The sequence below is a fragment of the Salminus brasiliensis genome, chromosome 5 (assembly GCF_030463535.1).
Source record: "Salminus brasiliensis chromosome 5, fSalBra1.hap2, whole genome shotgun sequence".
NCBI lineage: Eukaryota > Metazoa > Chordata > Actinopteri > Characiformes > Bryconidae > Salminus > Salminus brasiliensis.
The window spans coordinates 1,463,500-1,483,120 of record NC_132882.1 but is presented as its reverse complement, the minus strand read 5'-3'; the positions used below and the strand labels follow the sequence as shown (position 1 = coordinate 1,483,120).

General features: G+C 41.0%; 1 protein-coding gene across 1 annotated transcript in view; it reads left to right on the top strand.

The window, feature by feature from the left end:
* Positions 1 to 19,018, top strand: part of LOC140555809 (uncharacterized) — a 59,649-nt gene extending 40,631 nt beyond the window's left edge. Inside the window, 13 exon segments of the mRNA XM_072679127.1 lie at positions 1,427 to 1,591; positions 1,704 to 1,734; positions 1,891 to 2,124; positions 3,115 to 3,265; positions 5,163 to 5,276; positions 6,814 to 8,754; positions 8,939 to 9,112; positions 10,346 to 10,519; positions 10,710 to 10,883; positions 12,230 to 12,484; positions 14,307 to 14,480; positions 17,448 to 17,494; positions 17,616 to 19,018. Of these exon segments, the coding sequence (XP_072535228.1) occupies positions 1,427 to 1,591; positions 1,704 to 1,734; positions 1,891 to 2,124; positions 3,115 to 3,265; positions 5,163 to 5,276; positions 6,814 to 8,754; positions 8,939 to 9,112; positions 10,346 to 10,519; positions 10,710 to 10,883; positions 12,230 to 12,484; positions 14,307 to 14,480; positions 17,448 to 17,494; positions 17,616 to 18,172 (4,191 nt within the window). The 3' untranslated portion in view covers positions 18,173 to 19,018.
* The last annotated feature ends 603 nt before the right edge of the window (positions 19,019 to 19,621 follow it).

The following is a 19,621-nucleotide window of genomic DNA, read 5'->3' as shown; positions in this document are numbered from 1 at the left end:
TTTTTGAGTTTGGGTTTTGATCTGTTTTTATTTTTTAATCGTGCTTTTTTAGCTGTTTTATCAAAAATCATATTCATATTTCTTACTGCCAGATTGATTCCTTCTTTACTGGGAACATATGTGGTGTCCAGAAAGGAGTCTAAAAGTGTCTGAATGTCTTGATTTGCAGCTGCTTTCTGGAACTCTTCTGTGCTGTTTTGGGCCCATCTGTATGGTCTCCGGACGTTGTACAGCTTACTGGGCTGTGTGTGTGCACTGCTGTTATCTTCTTTTAATGAACACAGTGATTTGGCTGTGATCAGACAGAGGGGTTAGTGGTTTTACAGTGAATGCGCTGAGAGAGAAAGGGTCTAAATCTGTTATGATGTAATCTACTGTACTATTCCCAAGAGGTGAGCAAAATGTATACCTTCCTAAAGTGTCCCCCCGTAACCTGCCGTTGACGATGTACAGACCCAGGCTTTGACAGAGCTGCAGGAGGTCTTTACCACTTTTGTTGACCGTGCAATCTTGATTGTTTCTATGGGCATAAGAAGGGTTATTAGTAATGGATGGCATATTACTGTTAATGTATTTGTCATTTTTTATATTAATATAATCAGGCTGTGTTCCAGTTCTAGCATTGAAGTCCCCACAAATCAGCACATTTCCCTGGGCCTGGAAATGGCATATTTCCTTTTCTAGCTCTGGGAACGTCTCTTCGGAGTAGTAAGGGGACTCTGCTGGAGGAATATATATGGTACAGAGAAACAGATCTTTTTTCATAGGTAATAATGCCTTTTTTATTTTAAGCCAAATGTAAAATTTCCCAATTTTCAATGTGTCTAAAAAACTGTGTAGGTTTTCTTTGTACCATATGATTATTCCTCCTGAGTCTCTGCCCTGACGCACTGAGTTCAGCTTTTGGGAAGGGATGATGATCTCTCTGTGGCCTTGGGGACAGTGAGTGGTCGTATCAGTCCTACACCAAGTCTCCTGCAGTATTAGGAGATCAGTGTTTTTGATATTGTTTTGAAAGTCCTCATCTAGATTTTTAAACCCAAATGTTGATGATTTTAAACCTTGAATGTTCCACATGCTAATTGAGAGTGAAGCCATGTTAATAGTAAATCTCCTTTTCTGTTTAAAATGAGATAAATAAAGAAATCCATTAATACTGAATATATTGGGGGGAAATAAATAAATACATTCAGAAAGAAAACAGGAAGATCACTACAAGTTCATTTTATAATGAAAAAGACTGAAGTAGTGTCTAAGTGTGCTGCATATATGAGCTATGGGAGTTTTGCACAGATGTACTGTAGCAGCTGTTTGATTTCACCCATCTGTGTAGAGCTCTGTGGAGCACGAAGGACCTCTGCATAGCTGCGTTGCTGCTGTAGGGCCCTGTCCTGAATGAGGGGGGCTACCCGGGGTGCGTGGTCAGGGTGAGGCCGGTGCACTGGTCCGGTTGGAGGGGGGCGTTGTGCTCGTCCGGTTGGAGGGGGGCGTTGTGCTGGTCCGGTTGCTGGTAATACATGAGCTGGTCCGGTTGGAGGGGGGCGTTGTGCTGGTCCGGTTGGAGGGGGGCGTTGTGCTGGTCCGGTTGCTGGTAATACATGAGCTGGTCTGGTTGGAGGGGGGCGTTGTGCTGGTCTGGACGGTGTGACCCGGTAGGCTGGTCCAGGTGGCGAGGTGTGAGGAGGATTATGGTGTCCCGGTAGGTGCTGGGCTCTCTGGAGGTGTTTGTGGATGGTAGGGCTGATGGCTGCGTGCCTGAAGCTGTGTTGTGGTCTTGGGAACCTTCCTCCGTGTTCCTGTGTTGAGGGGGAATGTCTGCCAAGTGTGGTATTTTTAAGTGTCCTGGCAAATTCTCTGACCGTGTGTTTGCTTATGTGCACATGGTCGTAGAGATGGTGGGGGGTGATGTTAGAGTGGTGGGCCAGGTGCACATTAGGCATGAGGGCACATCCTCTAGAGATGTCTGCATTGATCTTGTGGATGGTGGCTGGGTGGAAGTCTTTGCGGGGCAGGAGGGTGGAGATGATGATTTTGGCGTTAGGAAAAGACTCAGCAGCTCTCTCTGCTACTCTGCACAGCAGTCTTCCTACCCTCTCCTGCTCTGTTCTGAGGTCATTGGTGCCAGTGTGGATGATGATAGACTTGGCAGTGTTAAGTTTGGAATCAGAGAGAATTCTGTGGGCATCTTTTATTTTTGGGCACCATATTTTTGCTGTTTTCTGACCTGGGAAGAGTAAATCCTCCTGCAGGAATTTCCCATTTGAATCGATCAGAATGGCAATGTCTGTGTCTTTCTCCACGGTGGCTGCCCTGCTGCTCTGCTGCCCTGCTGCTCCCTCTGCTTCAGGCTTCTGGAGCTCTTCCGGTCTATCAGACGGGGGCTTGTGGGGGTCTTGCTGTGTAGCAGGAAGTTTTTGAGTGTGGCTGGATGGTGAGGGGCTGGCAGTGAGTGCAGTGTTCAGCTGCTCAGTGTGTGTCTGGATCTGTGTGTTTAGGTTCTTTATCGTAGTGTCTTTCTGGAGCAGCTCTTCCTTCAGGCTCCAGATTTCTGTTTTCAGTTGCTGTTTAATTTGTTCCAGTTCTCTGTGTGTGTCGTCTCGAACGCTTGCCAGTTCACTGTTTAGTGCTTCTCTCTCCTGTAGCAGATTCTTTACATCTCCCTTCAGCTCTTGTACAGTTACCTTTAGCTGGCTGTACTGGTCTCTGAGGAGGCTCATGTCTTTCCTGGTGGTGATGTGGGTGTGGATGTGCTCCCTCAGTTCCACCAGTTCCACTTCCAGTAAGGAGAGGCTGTTCCTTATCTCAGCTACAGTGGAGTGGAGGCGTGGGCTCGGGGACGGGGCAGTGCTGACTGAGACTGGGCTGGGGACTGGGCTGGGGGCTGTGCTGGGGGCTTCGCTGGGGGCTTCAGCTCTTTCTTGTTTGGCCAGGTTTGTGAGATTGGGAAAAGCCATTTCAAACTTCAGCAGGGCGTCTTCACTCCCCTGCACCATCACTGTGCCGTTTTGGTACAGGTTCACTGTTAGGAGCCTGTTCTCTGAGTCTTTTTCTGCATCCTCAAAGATGTATAACTGGCAGCCCTTGCAGATGCCTCTCTTTGTGGTGTGTGTGAAGTATCTGCACAGAGCCGAATGCCACGCTGGACTGTGCTCCGTGTAGAAGAGTCTCCGGTCTGTGACTCTGTCGCTGTGTGGGAGCGGGTCTCTTACCCCAGTGTGAGGCGCAGGTGTGGGGCGCAGGTGTGGGGCGCAGGTGTGAGGCACAGGTGTGGGACTGTCTGCTCTCTGCTCCTGGTGTAGTCGGGTGTGGTTGGTCTCAGCGGTGGGTGGAGCTGCTAATGGCTAACGGCTATCGGCTACGCTGCTTGCTGCTCTCCGTCTGATTCTTATCTTGGTTTTTTTTCTGTCTAATTTGATCGAAATAAATGATTTTTAAACTGAAGTGACGTTTTGTCGATATTATAATTATAATCAGTTTGTTTTCTATAATTTTATCTCATTTTAAAAATGAAAAAAGGTAGAAATTTCAGGAGCTCATATTAAACACGACTGTTCCTCTCTCTCTCTCTCTCTCTCTCTCTCTCTCTCTCTCTGTCTCTGTGTCTCTCTCTCTCTCTGTCTCTGTGTCTCTCTCTCTCTCTGTCTCTCTCTGTCTCTCTCCCTCTCTCTCTCTCTCTCTGTCTGTCTCTCTCTCTCTCTCTCTCTCTCTCTCTGTCTCTCTCTCTCTCTCTCTCTGTCTCTCTCTCTCTCTCCCTCTCTCTCTCTCTCTCTCTCTCTCTTTGTCTCTCTCTCTCTCTCTCTCTCTCTCTGTCTCTCTCTCTGTCTCTCTCTGTCTCTCTCTCTCTCTCTCTCTCTCTTTGTCTCTCTCTCTCTCTGTCTCTCTCTTTGTCTCTCTCTCTCTCTGTCTCTCTCTCTCTCTCTCTCTCTGTCTCTCTCTTTGTCTCTCTCTCTCTCTCTCTCTGTCTCTCTCTTTGTCTCTCTCTCTCTCTCTCTCAGTCAGTCATTCTTTGCCGCTCTTTCGCTGATGATGTGTGCAAGACCTACAGTCAGAGGGTTTTTTAAAGCAATTCTGTATCGCTACCTTTTCCCCCTAACACACACACACACACACACACACTGGAAAACTGTCGGAACATTTTATATTTAATTTTATAATTTCCAAAGCTCCTACAGTGGGGACAATTCACGTGTGACAGAGAGCAACAGCTGGTTTATGGAAATCTATACTGTATTTTGTTTCTTGCAAACATCAAAGCATGAAAATGTACAATCTTGTTTTTTGACTACACTGTGGGTCTTCAGTACAGCTAACATCATTCATTCATCAAACCTATTCATTTAATTAATTAATTAATTAATTATTATTTTTTTTACATTTGTTGATGTGGAATTAATACAGAACTATCTCTTTAGAACTATATTTCACACACTCCTACATAATCCTAGGGTAGGAAAAATAAATTGGGGAAAAAAATCCTACTGTGGACAATAATTTTGAAACATTTTCCCAAGAGGAAAACACTGGACTATTCTGAAGTGACCTTCTATGAGCCCTGACCTAAATCCTATTGAGCATCTTTGGAAGGAGCTGAAATATGCTTAAGCTTTGGAATAGTCTGCCCATAGGATTAGGGCCAGTGTTAGGTTTACCATCAGAGTAATGTAGCACACTAGGCCATGATCAAAAGAAGATCCAGAAGATCTAAAATAAACTGTTTAGTTATTTCAAGTCTGAAATGAGCACCAGTATTAGAAAATTGAGAACTATAGAAACATTGGTGAATCTTCCTACAAGTGACTGGACTGCCCAAATATATGGAAGGCCACTGTAGCAAAGTATCGAGGACGTCTCCCATGCAATTTAAGGACATGTCGGTTGCAGTTATTGCTGCTACTTGTCAACAGGCGAGTTACTAATAGTAAAGGGGGCATTACCTTTTTACATGAGTGATTTTCATGTTAGGCAGTTCTACAAATAAGTGAAATAATGATGTATAATGTGTTTAGTGTTTGAAAAGGTTCTCTATGTCTAATATTACATTCTGTATAAAGATCTAAAATCACTCACTTGGACAAAAGGGGGGTAATACTTTTCACAGCACTGTACATGTTCTCCATCACACTGTAATGGTTGGTGTTTTTCTCTGTGTTTAATATCAGCAGGACTGAAACCCAAAGAGACAGTTCTCCAGTTACGACCTGCGTGTCTATGAAGAGTGACAGGTCCATACATCAACCTCCTGATCTCAGTGGTGGACCTGAACCTTCTGACCAAGGGTGAGGAGAACAAGAAGCACACACAGATCCCTTTACCATAATTTAATTTTTAATTTCTTTACCATAAACACTTCAGGTGAAAGTTGGTCAGATTTGATTAAACATGTTTTGAGGTGTAGAGGTAAATTAGTCTCTGTTACACTGGGATTTATTCTCACAAGGGGAGCCATCCTGCTCTAGTCAGAAGTTAGAAGTTGGGCAGTTAGATTCTTTAACTAGGGTGAACTCTTCCATGTGTCTGTCTTCAGGTAGACTGGCTGTTTCTGAGGAGGACATGGAGATTCTGGTTCTGCTGTTGATAGATCCTGGTGCAGCTCAGTCTGTAATGATGGCTGAACTGGTTAATCTGTCAGACACAATGTCCTTTAGGGCTTCTGACTTATTGAGAGGGTTAGGTGGCGAAGATGAGTTAATTACTGGCTGTCACTGTGGGATCCTATCCAGTAGAGGGAGTTAATGTTCTGTTAACCATGGCGTCATTCAGGCGTGTAGCATCCCTGTCTTGAGAAAGAGGTTTTCTTTTCTTGTGTGGCGACCTGGTCTCAGTTGTATAAGGAAGGGAAGGCCAAGGGTTTCATAGCAGATCCTGTGGTAGAGCTGACAGGTTTATGATCATAAGTTAAGACACACTCTTATTGAAGAGCAGAAAAAGATCCTATTTTTCAGAATTCTGAAGTTATGGTTGTGAGAGGGGGCACCGCCATTTTTGCTGTTTACTATAAAAGATTCCACAAACAACTTCAAAGACAGTACACCTTCTGAACTTTTTTGGTCATTGCTGGATCTAGTTGACCAGTGAGATATTGGTGAAGATTTTAAAAGTTGCATTTGGTCTACTTGTGACTTGGTTTGGGAAGATCCTAGAGAGCTTGAGTAAAAATAAAATCTCAGTAGAAGATGTGCGTGGATTCTAGGTTTAAGGAAGGGGGTTCTGGTGTTATTAACCGTGCAAGATGACCAAAGTATTATATTTAGTGGACCTAAAAAAGTGTGAAAAGTTTTGTTGACAGGAATTGTGTGGGTAGCACTCCTCGGTTATGCCCCATTTAAAGCCCTTTAAAGCCATATCAATCATGATCAATATTTTATTGCCTCGTTAACACACATGACTGTGCAACAAACGTGTGAGGAAAAAAAAGGATGATAGAGAGGTTTTATTCCATTGATTACCTGTATATATAGTCCTGATTTAACTACAATACTACTTTCTACCATAGAAGAACAGATCCTAGCATAGAACCTTGTGGTCTTCTAATTTATGGTGGCAACAAATGAAAATGAACTGCCAACATTATCCTTAAACACAGGTCAGATTTAAAGCAGTTTAGAACTGTCCCCCACAGTCCAACCAAAGTGTTCAATAGGTCATCCGTTTCCATAATGAGAACTCTGTACTATGAAGAGCATTAAACACAAACCAATGAAACAAAATATGTCAGCTCTTTTCTTCCATAAATTTATGTAGGAAGTGGAACTGATGTTACAAAGGATATTTGAATCAATCCTGGATTTTTTTTTTGTGTTTAATCTCCATCAGGCAGCTCTTACCAGAACGAAGAGGAACAAGAGACCTGCAGCAAGAATCCAGTCAACCCACAGATGATGTTCTGCACAAGGTTTTAGAGAGACACAAAACCAGCATGAAGAACAAGTATGAGATCTTATGTGAGGGAATAAAAACTCCAGAGAACAAAACCCTCCTGAACAGGATTTACACTCAGCTCTACATCATAGAGGGAGAGAGTGACGGAGTGAATGAAGAACATGAGGTTTTACAGAAGGAGAAAACATCCCACAAATACTTACAGGACTCTCCAATCAACTGCTTAGATATCTTTAAACCTCTACAAGGTCCTAAAGGAGGAGCAGAAGAAGGGGACATTAGAGGTGTGAGGACTGAAGATGAAGAGCCAAAGGTCCAGAAGCTCAGAACAGTGCTGACTAAAGGCATTGCTGGGATTGGAAAAACTGTCTCTGTGCAGAAGTTCATTCTGGACTGGGCTGAAGGAAAAGCCAATCAGGATGTAGAGCTGATGTTTGTTCTTCCGTTCCGGGAGCTGAACCTGATTAAAGATGATCAGTACAGTCTTCATCAACTTCTGTGTGTCTTCCATCCTGAGCTCAAAGATCTGGAGCCAAAGATCTATGATGTGTGTAAAGCTGTGTTCATATTTGATGGTCTGGATGAAAGCAGAATTCCACTGAAGTTTGGAGAGTGTGAGAAAGTGTCTGATGTAACCATGACATCATCAGTGAGTGTTTTGATCACAAACCTGATCAAAGGAGATCTGCTTCCCTCTGCCCTCATCTGGATCACCTCCCGACCAGCAGCAGCCAATCAGATCCCTCCTCAGTTCATCAACCGTGTGACAGAAATTCAGGGATTCAGCGACCCACAGAAGGAGGAGTACTTCAGGAAGAGGATCAGTGACCAAGACCAAGCCCAGAAGATCATCTCCCACATTAAGACAGCGAGGAGCCTCCACATCATGTGCCACATCCCCGTCTTCTGCTGGATCTCAGCCACTGTGCTTCAGAGAATCATGGAAGAAGACAGTGATCCAGAAATCCCTAAAACTCTGACTGGAATGTACTCCCACTTCCTGCTCACTCAGACCAGCATGAAGAAGGAGAAGTATGAGGAGGAAGAGGAGAGAGACCCACAGAAACTGCTGGAATCCAACAGAACCCAGCTTCTGAAACTGGCTGAACTGGCTTTCAAACAGCTGATGAAGGGCAATGTGATGTTCTGTGAAGAGGACCTGAGAGAGAGCGGCATTGACGTCACTGAGGCCTCAGTGCATTCTGGGATCTTCACTGAGATCTTTAGGGAGGAGTGTGTGCTTTACCAGAGGAAGATCTACTGCTTTGTTCATCTGAGCTTTCAGGAGTTCCTGGCTGCTCTCTATGTTTTCCACTGCTACCAGATCAGGAACATGGAGGTTCTAGATAGGTTTAGAACATGGCGTGTAGAGTGGTCTGAGAACCTTAAATTGGAGGAGCTGCTGTGTGGAGCTGTGGATAAAACCATACAGAATGAAAATGGACATCTGGATCTTTTCCTCCGTTTCCTGATGGGCATCTCACTGGAGTCCAATCAGAGAATCTTACAGGGTCTACTGACACCCACTCACACCAACATGGAGAAAACCATAGAACACATCAAGAAAGTAATCAAATTTGATGAATATCGATCTAAGATCAGATATTATTATGGTCTTTCAACTGAGAGATCCATCAACCTGTTCCTCTGTCTGTCTGAAATGAAGGACCAGTCTCTCTCCAGAGAGATTCAGGAGTATCTGAAATCAGAGGAACACTCAGACGTGAGGCTGTCTCCTGGACAGTGTTCAGTACTCGCCTATATGCTAATGTCCTCAGAGGAGGTTCTGGATGAACTAGACCTGAAGAAATTCAACACATCAGAGGAGGGATATAGGAGACTGGTTCCAGCAGTGAGTGTCTGCAGAAAGGCCTTGTGAGTATTAGATCTACATTAATTTAACACTGTGTTTATATATTTATCAACAGCTGATCATAAATATAATTTAATATAAATAACTGGAAGTGTATTTTGTAACAGATCAGCAAGTACCCCCTCTGCCCACTTTACATGCCCTTATTAAACTGGACAGTGTTCTGTGTTCATTATTCTTTTACAGACTAGCTAACTCTTATCTCACTGAGGACTCCTATAAAGTGATCTGCTCTGTTCTACAATCAGTAACCTCCCCCCTGAAAGAGCTGGACCTCAGTAACAATGACCTGCAGGATTCAGGAGTGGAGCTGCTCTCTGCTGGACTGAAGAGTCCTCACTGTAAACTGGAGACACTCAGGTAGGAGTGAATTAATGAATGAAATTATTTCTACATAGAAAAAATAAGCAGAGGTGGTGTAGTTTAGCTCAAAACACCTCTTTATCAGAACATTGTAAAAATACCCAGAATATGTAGCGTGTAATTCAGAAATGTAGCTTTGAGTGAACTATAACAGCCCAGTGAACTGTAGAAAAGTCCAGTAACTATCCTAAACTGAGCTGATGGTGAAGTTTCAGTACTGCTGTACAGGAAGCGTCTGGCTGGAGAGAATGAACAGTAGCTACAGACGGAGGAGAAAGCCTGAATAAATGAGTGGAGAAGCTTAACGAGAGCAGATGCTTCTAGACGAATTTACTGCATGATAGAACTAAGCTGATAATATCCCACCGTGCTCTGTGACATGTAGAAAAATACTGACCAGGCCCAGTATGTCTTTGTTTTAGATGAAGGTGGTGCTTACCTGACCAGTGTTTCACTGACTAACAGACCTGTGAGTTTCAGATCTGTGGAAATGATATTAGTGAGCATGGCTGGAGATTAGGTTAGAGTGATGTTTGTGTATTAGTGCAATATGAAAGGAAAAACATAGAAGATCAGCTGTTCCTTAATTAGCTGAGAATGACAGTAAGGATGTGATCAGTGTCCATAAGAACAGTCCTTCCACAGCTACACAGAGAGAGAGAGAGAGAGAGGTAATACGGCAGGTCTGCAGTGCAGAAACACCTCATTAAAAAAATAATGGAGATCTGAGGGTCAGTGGTGTAAAACCGCAGACACTGCTCAACAAATATGTGGAAAGCACTGATCTGTTCAGATGATTAATTCTTTATAATCTTCTCCATATCAGTGGCATACACAAAGAGACTGACCTGAACTGCAGCCACCAAATCTCCGTCTAGCTGAATACCCTCTCCACCACCATCATCAAAAGGTTAATTTAGTGGAGTTATTTTGGGTAGACAGTTTTCTAACACTGCAGTACAGTTCCAGAGACTGCAGAATCTTTGCACAGGTGTAATGAAGCATTTGTCTAGTGGCTTATGGTGGCACACTTACTAGTATTACATAGTATATTGTGTTTTACTTCTGTTAGTTATCTGTCTTTACTCTTTTACTTGGATTATGCATTAGTGCATTAGCTCTAAATATTCTGTGTAAACGGAATGCATGACGACCATAATCCAAAGTTACACAAAAGCTGGACATGAAGAGCAATGCTTAAATGACCTTTAAATTGTCTTTAATTTGCAGACTAGCTGGTGGTAACCTCACTACCAACTCCTGTGAAAAACTAGCATCAGTTCTACAATCAGTAAACTCCTCTCTGAAGTATCTGGATCTCAGTAACAATGACCTGCAGGATTCAGGAGTGGAGCTGCTCTCTGCTGGACTGAAGAGTTCACACTGTAAACTGGAGACACTCAGGTGAGCTTTCTGTAAATGTATTTTTAAATATTAATAAGAATAAAAAATTATGAAAGGTGGTACAATAAGCAAACGTATGATGCTAATTGAATGACGCTAATCGTATGATAAACGCATGATGCTAATCCTTTGAGATTCTATAGTAAGATGCTAATGTTTGTATATGTTGTAACATTCTTTCTTTTTGCAGACTGGCTAACTGTAAGCTTGGTGAAAAGGCATGTGAAACTCTGGGATCAGCTTTACAATCTCCACACTCCCCCCTGAAAGATCTGGACCTCAGTAACAATGACCTGCAGGATTCAGGAGTGGAGCTGCTCTCTGCTGGACTGAAGAGTCCTCACTGTAAACTGGAGACACTCAGGTAAACCTTCTCAGATTTTGCCAAGCTAACATGCTCATGTGGGACTCATCCTTAAAAAGATATAAAGTAATACATTATTATTGCACTTATAATTTTTTTTTATGAGAAAATAAAGAAATGAGCACCATGCAAAATATTTGGCATTTTAGAAATTTGAGTTCTTTTAGCTTGTTAGGGCTATGCCTTTTTCACTGTCACGTCAAATACCAGGTGATGCAAAATCCAAAGCTTTATAAAAACTCCTCGAACCTCGTCCCAACACTCAGCAGCCGTGAGCTCCTCTGAGCAGCTGCTGAGCTCTCTGAACATCACCCTAACTGCTGCTCCACAGAGCAGGAGGAGACTAGAGGAGACAGCAGAGTGTTCTCAGGAGCCGGTTCCTCAGTTCCACATGGAGGGAAGAATTGACCGTTAACAGGAACACTGGAGGACAAGCTGAGGTCTGGAAGACCAAGAGAACTTTCAGAGAGAGCTGCTGGTAGGACTGATAGAAAGACGCATTCTGGAAACAGATCCTGTGGACTGATGATGTTAAAATAATGCAATAAACCACAAATTTATCACTTTTATAAATCAGCAGTCAGCATAAAATATTGTAAAGTACACCAATTTCCAAATCATGAATGTATTAATAAAAAAACCCATTCACAATTAAATATTTTTCTGTCACACAGCATAGTCTGTTAAAAGTGAGAAATGTTGCTAGGCAACATCGAAGGTTTATCAAGGTATAGCTATAATAATGTAGTGTAGCTTAATGAAACAAAATATCACAATGATTTCATGTGTATTTAGGGTTTTTATCTGACGTAATTCAGATATCACTCTGTTTGAATAGAATTTAATGAAACAGTGGGAGAACCTTTCTTTGTTTTTAAACCAGCACTGAAGAGTAAGAGGGAGGAGAAGCTACCGCTAATGCACACATGCTATAGAAAAACCATTTCATTTTAGAATGCCGCAAACTAGCTAATTGACTGTGTTTAAGACATTGATGCATTAATATAAAATGTAAATGTTGGTTGTAGGTTGTAGGTGTGCGTATATAGTGTATTTTACAACGGGTTCAAACATGGATCAGCCAATCAGATCTTAGGACCTAAACTATCCATTTTATAATAGAACCTTTTTGGCCATAATGAGCAAAGATATGTTTAAAACAAAGGTTCAAAATTTCTTTAGGAATACATCCACAACTGTTAAACACTGGGTTGGATGGGTCATCCAACACACCTCAACATCCACAATGGACCACCTCAAGAGAAGCAAGTTGAGGGTTTTCCCGCAGCGTCTCCACTTAAACATTTAGAACATCTGAATAGACCTCAGAGCATTGCAGCAAGAAGACCCAAGAACCCACTGCCACTGCCATTGTACATACATGACTAACTCTGTTGTACAGTGAGTTTTCATTTCTCTCTTTGCAGGCTAGCTTTGTGTAATCTTGGTGAAAAAAACTGTGGACCTGTCTGCTCAGTTCTACAATCAGTAAACTCCTCCCTGAAGTATCTGGACCTCAGTAACAATGACCTGCAGGATTCAGGAGTGGAGCTGCTCTCTGCTGGACTGAAGAGTCCTCACTGTAAACTGGAGACACTCAGGTAATTCATTTTCATGTGAATTAATTTTTTTTACTAGAAGCGCCGCCCCTTCTTTGACCTTCTGATTCCTAGAAGAACCAACAGCCGGTCATTTGACCCACTGTGAGTACCCACTAAGAGCACTGTGTTGTTGTTTTTTTACTTATAGCCGCAACACAAAAGACTACCTGGTCTTTACACAAGGAAGCTGTTACTGACACACAATACTAGATAGAGAGCACTTCTTGTACTTCTAGCCCATGACTTCTAGGTAGAAATGGGTCAACTAGGTTTGGGTTTTTTTTTGGTGTGGCCGTAGAAGTGAAATCTAGCAGCCGCTAGCCTTTTGAGAAAGCTGAAAAGGAATCAGGATTTCATTGAACACTACATGAACCTCATGAAGAGCATGATTGAGAAATGGTTATGCATCTGCGGTTCCTTAAGAACACCTCAAGCAAGATGGCAAGGTGTGGTACATCCCCCACCATCAAGATTTGCATGGTCTTTGATTGCACATCTTCATTTCAGGGTGTATCATTAAATTGGGAGTTGCTTTAGAGACCTGACCTCACCAATACACTCATAAATCAAGTATCTGTAATAGCAGATTCAATGTTCTACCAAGCGAAGGTTCCTGAGGAAGACACAGATTTCCTGTTATTTATATGGTGCCCAGATGGTAACCTGAGTGAAAAGTGATTGTAGCACCAGAAGCTGTCAAAACCGTTCTGCGGTGGAGATAAAAACCTGAAAACTGGCATGTGCATATATATTCACCCTCTTTGCTATTAAGCCCCTAAAAAGTTCTGGTGCAACCAATTACCTTCAGAAGTCACATGCTTAGTGAAATGAAGTCACTAATGAAGTCCACCTTTGTGCAGTCTGATTAAGTGTCACATCATCTGTCACTATAAACACACCTTTTGTGTGGAAGGCCCCAGAGGCTGCAACACTAACCAAACAACACCATGAAGACCATGGAGATCACCAAACAAGTCAGGGACAAAGTTGTAGAGAAAGATAAGTAAGGGCTGGGTTTTAAAAAAAATCCCCCGGAGCACCATCAAATCCATTAACATTAAATGGAAAGAACATGGTACCACAACAAACCTAGCACTGGCCATCCACCAAAAAATGAAATATATATATATATATATATATATATATATATATATATATATATATATATACTTTTGCAAAGCACTCTATGTATCTCGTGCTGGGGAATAATAAACAATAAACAAATTAAAAACCTTTACTTTACTGATGAGGAAGTCAAGGGTGCTCCTACTCAAACAAATCATGATTCCAAGACACGGGTTGACAAGTTTGGACAAGATGCTATGAGGCGAAATGCAAGCCGCATTGCAACAGTCTGTCTTCTGGACTGTACAACAGTACAACAGTTCTTGGGTAGACAAAACTGCCAAAACAGGATTGCTTCCAGCTCCTCACAGTGTAGATATGTCAGTACTTTCCCAAATCCTGCTGATCAGACCAAGAAACTAATACAAAGTTCCTGTTGCAAGCAGAAAGAGACTATCCCAGGTGACCAGTCACAAAAATTGATCTTGACACAATCACAGAAAATGTTACTGTAAATAAGAAGACTTCTGGCCTCCTAAATCAGGACCAGAAATTGCTCTGCATTTTGTAATTTGTGTTTGACAGTTTTGCTCTTTGATCTTGCACTACAAAAGGATGCAAAACCGCCAGCAATACAATAAATAAATTATTCACCATGTGGATTTACATGTTGGATTACAGTGCTCCATAAATGTTTGTATACTGCTCTGCAGACATTTGTTGCTTTGTGTAAATATATTTTCCTTCTGTTCTGCAGATTATCTGGTTGTATGGTTACAGAGGAAGGCTGTTCTTCTCTGGCTTCAGCTCTGAAATCAAACCCCTCTCACCTGAGAGAGCTGGATCTGACCTATAATCACCCAGGAGAGTCTGGAATGAAGCTGCTCTCTGATCTACTGCAGGACCCACACTGTAAACTGGACACACTTAGGTATATATGCCATCAGTTGCATACACAAGAATTTATGGTGCTAAATGTTTTACTGTTTGTATGTTTCGGCCTCTTTTACAGAAGTTGTGCTTCTGTGTTCATACACTGACATGCCAAACGTCATGGAGCAAGAGCCAGTATTGTGTCCCATGACATTTGCCGTGTCCCATGAAAGCTAAAGAACTCTGACCTGTGGAATATGCATGTGGGGCCTATGCTTTAAATGTGGATGCAATTTCTGCGCGGTTAATCAATTGACATACTGATATTTGACTGCTATATGACTTTTGGCATATCAGTTAATAAGCATTAAACTATTAAATACCTTATGTGTCATAATGCTACATATACTTCTGAACCTTTACCAGAATTAAAATATACAAAGTAAAAACTGTCCTGCATCTTCACACCCATCAGCAATGGTCAAAACCCAAGATGTTTGAGGATCAAGTACAGTGCGATTTGACCCACAATCCTTTAAGATACATAGAGGACTTTGTCACACATTCCTAAACATTCATTATCATACATATCATAAAATCTCACTCTAGATCATATAGCTAAACAAAAGGTAATTTGTTTTTTTCCATACATATCCGAGGCCACTGTTTATTTATTTAGTATCATTATTAGTATGTTTTTAATTTCTCAAAAGATATTTCTGAGGACATTAGAAACCCCTAACAACTGCACAGGACTGTGGAAAGATTAAACTAAATCTTTTTGACACTGTGCAGCAGTTAAACAACTAGTCAGTGGCGGTGAACACAGACTCAGAGCCTAGTGATGCTGGAATCGTACACAGTTCTGCTTGTTTTTGGAAGGTGGTGTCAGTGGTGATTAGAAAGAGCCTGGTGATCTTCCTAGACATTCTCACTATCTACAGTCCAAGGTGCAGTTTCAATACCAGGCAGCGAGACAGCGGGTCAGGACACTCTCTACTGCCCCCTGTAGAAGGCATTTTTGCTTTTTCATGCTTTTTATCCTTCACAGGAAGTGAGGTCACTGCTGGACTTTCTTGGCCAGGCAGGTAGTTAGTTAATAGTTGAGATAATATAACCATAATATTATTGATAAAATTGTGTATAAGTAATAATAAAGTTAAAAATTAGAACATGACATCGTAATAAACCCAAATAAACATAAAGTCAGCGGTCAGTGTCTACCTGTAATTAACTCTATATAACATTAGAATAAACCCTAATAAACAGAAAGTCAGTGGTCAATGAGAGTGTCTACCTGTAATTAACTCTATATAACATTAGAATAAACCCAAATAAACATAAAGTCAGTGGTCAGTGAGAGCGTCTACCTGTAATTAACTCTATATAACATAAGAATAAACCCAAATAAACATAAAGTCAGCGGTCAGTGAGAGCGTCTACCTGTAATTAACTCTATATAACATTAGAATAAACCCAAATAAACATAAAGTCAGTGGTCAGTGAGAGTGTCTACCTGTAATTAACTCTATATAACATTAAAATAAACCCAAATAAACATAAAGTCAGCGGTCAGTGAGAGCGTCTACCTGTTATTAACGCTATATAACATTAGAATAAACCCAAATGAACATAAAGTCAGTGGTCAGTGAGAGTGTCTACCTGTAATTAACTCTATATAACATAAGAATAAACCCAAATGAACAGAAAGTCAGCGGTCAGTGAGAGCGTCTACCTGTAATTAACTCTATATAACATTAGAATAAACACAAATAAACAGAAAGTCAGTGGTCAATGAGAGCGTCTACCTGTAATTAACTCTATATAACATTAGAATAAACACAAATAAACAGAAAGTCAGTGGTCAGTGAGACTGTCTACCTGTAATTAACTCTATATAACATTAGAATAAACCCAAATAAACATAAAGTCAGTGGTCAGTGAGACTGTCTACATAAAGTCAGCGGTCAGTGAGAGCGTCTACCTGTTATTAACGCTATATAACATTAGAATAAACCCAAATAAACATAAAGTCAGTGGTCAGTGAGAGTGTCTACCTGTAATTAACTCTATATAACATTAGAATAAACCCAAATAAACAGAAAGTCAGCGGTCAGTGAGACTGTCTACCTGTAATTAACTCTATATAACATTAGAATAAACCCAAATAAACATAAAGTCAGTGGTCAGTGAGACTGTCTACCTGTAATTAACTCTATATAACATTAGAATAAACCCAAATAAACAGAAAGTCAGCGGTCAGTGAGAGCGTCTACCTGTAATTAACTCTATATAACATTAGAATAAACACAAATAAACAGAAAGTCAGTGGTCAATGAGAGTGTCTACCTGTAATTAACTCTATATAACATTAGAATAAACCCAAATAAACAGAAAGTCAGCGGTCAGTGAGAGCGTCTACCTGTAATTAACTCTATATCACATAAGAATAAACCCAAATAAACATAAAGTCAGCGGTCAGTGAGAGCGTCTACCTGTAATTAACTCTATATTACATTAGAATAAACCCAAATAAACATAAAGTCAGTGGTCAGTGAGAGTGTCTACCTGTAATTAACTCTATATAACATAAGAATAAACCCAAATAAACAGAAAGTCAGCGGTCAGTGAGAGCGTCTACCTGTAATTAACTCTATATAACATTAGAATAAACACAAATAAACAGAAAGTCAGTGGTCAGTGAGAGCGTCTACCTGTAATTAACTCTATATAACATTAGAATAAACCCAAATAAACAGAAAGTCAGTGGTCAGTGTGAGTGTCTACCTGTAATTAACTCTATATAACATTAGAATAAACCCAAATAAACATAAAGTCAGTGGTCAGTGAGAGTGTCTACCTGTAATTACCTCTATATAACATAAGAATAAACCCAAATAAACATAAAGTCAGTGGTCAGCGAGAGTGTCTACCTGTAATTAACTCTGTATTACATTAGAATAGAAGTCAGTGGTCAAACTATATAATATGAGAATATAATACAAAGAAATGTGTGTGTTTTTAGGATGGAGCATAGAGGAAAGATCATGATGAAACCAGGCCTAAAGAAATGTAAGTTCTGTCTACAGTTTCTACAGTTCTGTTAACACACACAAATTAAACATAATTAGAGCTTTATTTTTCTCTCCCTCTCACACACTGTGTGTGTGTGTGTGTGTGTGTGTGTGTGTAGATGCCTTTCATCTCACACTGGATCCAAACACTGCACACACTCGTCTCTCTCTGTCTGAGGAGAACAGAAAGGTGGAGAGTGTGAGAGAAGATCAGCCGTATCCGGATCATCCAGACAGGTTTAAACACTGCCCACAGGTCCTGAGTGTGGAGAGTCTGACTGGACGCTGTTACTGGGAGGCTGAGTGGAGTGGGGACAGGGCTGGTGTTTCTGTGTCCTACAGAGGAATCAGCAGGGACGGAAGAGGTGTAGAGATGTGTGGAAGTAATGAACTGTCCTGGATTCTGATTTGCTGTGATGAGCAAAAGTATGGCTCTGATATCAGTCACTCTGTCAGACACAATAGTTTAGAAATGCCTGTACGTGCCCCTCCTCCTCCCGGGTCCCGGAGAGTGGGGGTGTATCTGGACTGGCCGGCTGGCACTCTGTCCTTCTACAGCGTCTCACCTGATACACTGACCCACTTACACACCTTCAGCTCCACCTTCACTGAGCCGCTCTACGCTGGGTTCTATGTGTCTGAAGACTCCTCAGTGTGTTTGTGTGAGATAGCATAGTGTGTAAGTACACAGATTATTATGACTGAGTGTGTGTGTGTGTGTGTGTGTGTTTAACTATTGTGTAAACAAGTAAATTACGAATATACATAGTAATTGTGTTGCTGTAACTCATTTCACTTTTTCTTATTGTATTAAAACATGCAAGTGAATCTGTGTGGTAAAAACACTCAGGAAACAGGAAAAACTCCCAAAAGAGCACAAAGAAGAGACACACACAGCATTTCATCCTCATGTCCTTATATAGTTTTGCTTTGAATGACTGTTTCCTGTCACTGTTACTTTGTACAGGCAGTTTTGTCTGAACCTGAGTTTCTAGGCCTGGATTGATGTATCTGGTCCATTTAAACTTTTAGGCCACTTTAAAAAACACTGAAAAATATCCATTCAACTGTGACTTTCAGATCTTTTTACTTACTGTAGTTTACCTTTATTTTAGTAGTATGATATTTTAATTATTAATTATGATTGAATAATTATTAACTTGTATGTTCTTTGTTTAATTCCATGTTTTTAATTAAACGTAGTTTAACTCTGCTGCTCTTCCTTACTTAGAGTACTGGAAGTGACTCCAGTTCATTTAAGTGTTGTCCTAAGCTTTATCAACTATTGAAGTTTAATAATGTTGCTAGCATGGGTACCCCAAGGGTTGATTGACAGCTTAGAGGTTTGAAGTATTTATTTTTAATTGTAACTATTTTGCAAAAGCCTTTCTGAAGCACTAGATCTCAGGAATGTACTTATGTTTTTATTTTTCTTTATATTTTTGTCTTTGTATTCTCCATATTTTAAGTTTTCCTGTGTTTATCTAAAGCACTTTGAATTGCCACTATGTAGGAAACATACTGTACAAATAAACTTGCCTTGTCTAAAGTGTAGCCATGGATGTCAGAAACTGCTGCTATTTATATTTTTAGTTAAATGCTGAGGCTTTGTGGTAGTTCATACAATTACCGGATTATTAAGGCATCTTAAGATCTGAGGAAAGGTCAGACTCCCCTGTATCCAGCTATGTGTCCGTCAAGAGTCATCAGTCAATGTCAGATTGTCCTAACTTCAAAGGGCAATTAACCCCAGCTGATTTGTATTTATTTTTCCTTTTTAAAGAGTTGAGACCTGATAATGGAACCACTCTCTCAGTGAGAGGAAAATAATTGTGCCTTGATTCGTAATGGAATCCAGTGGAGTTTCAGTGCTTTTCGCCATGGGAGTGTATAGGAAACACTCATAAGGTCAGTCTGACAGGATGATAAAGGTCTTCAGACTGTCTTTACTGAGGTAGAACAGCAGACCCTGGTCAGTCGTACCGCCGGATCCACACAGCCAAAGGTTCTTCCCACTAGGTCGATTTTTGTAACTCCCTGAACAACCTTTCCAGCCAGCAGTGCAGCTGAAAAAAAGCTTGCTAATTAATGTAATTGTTATTGATTAAAAACTCTGCAAATATTA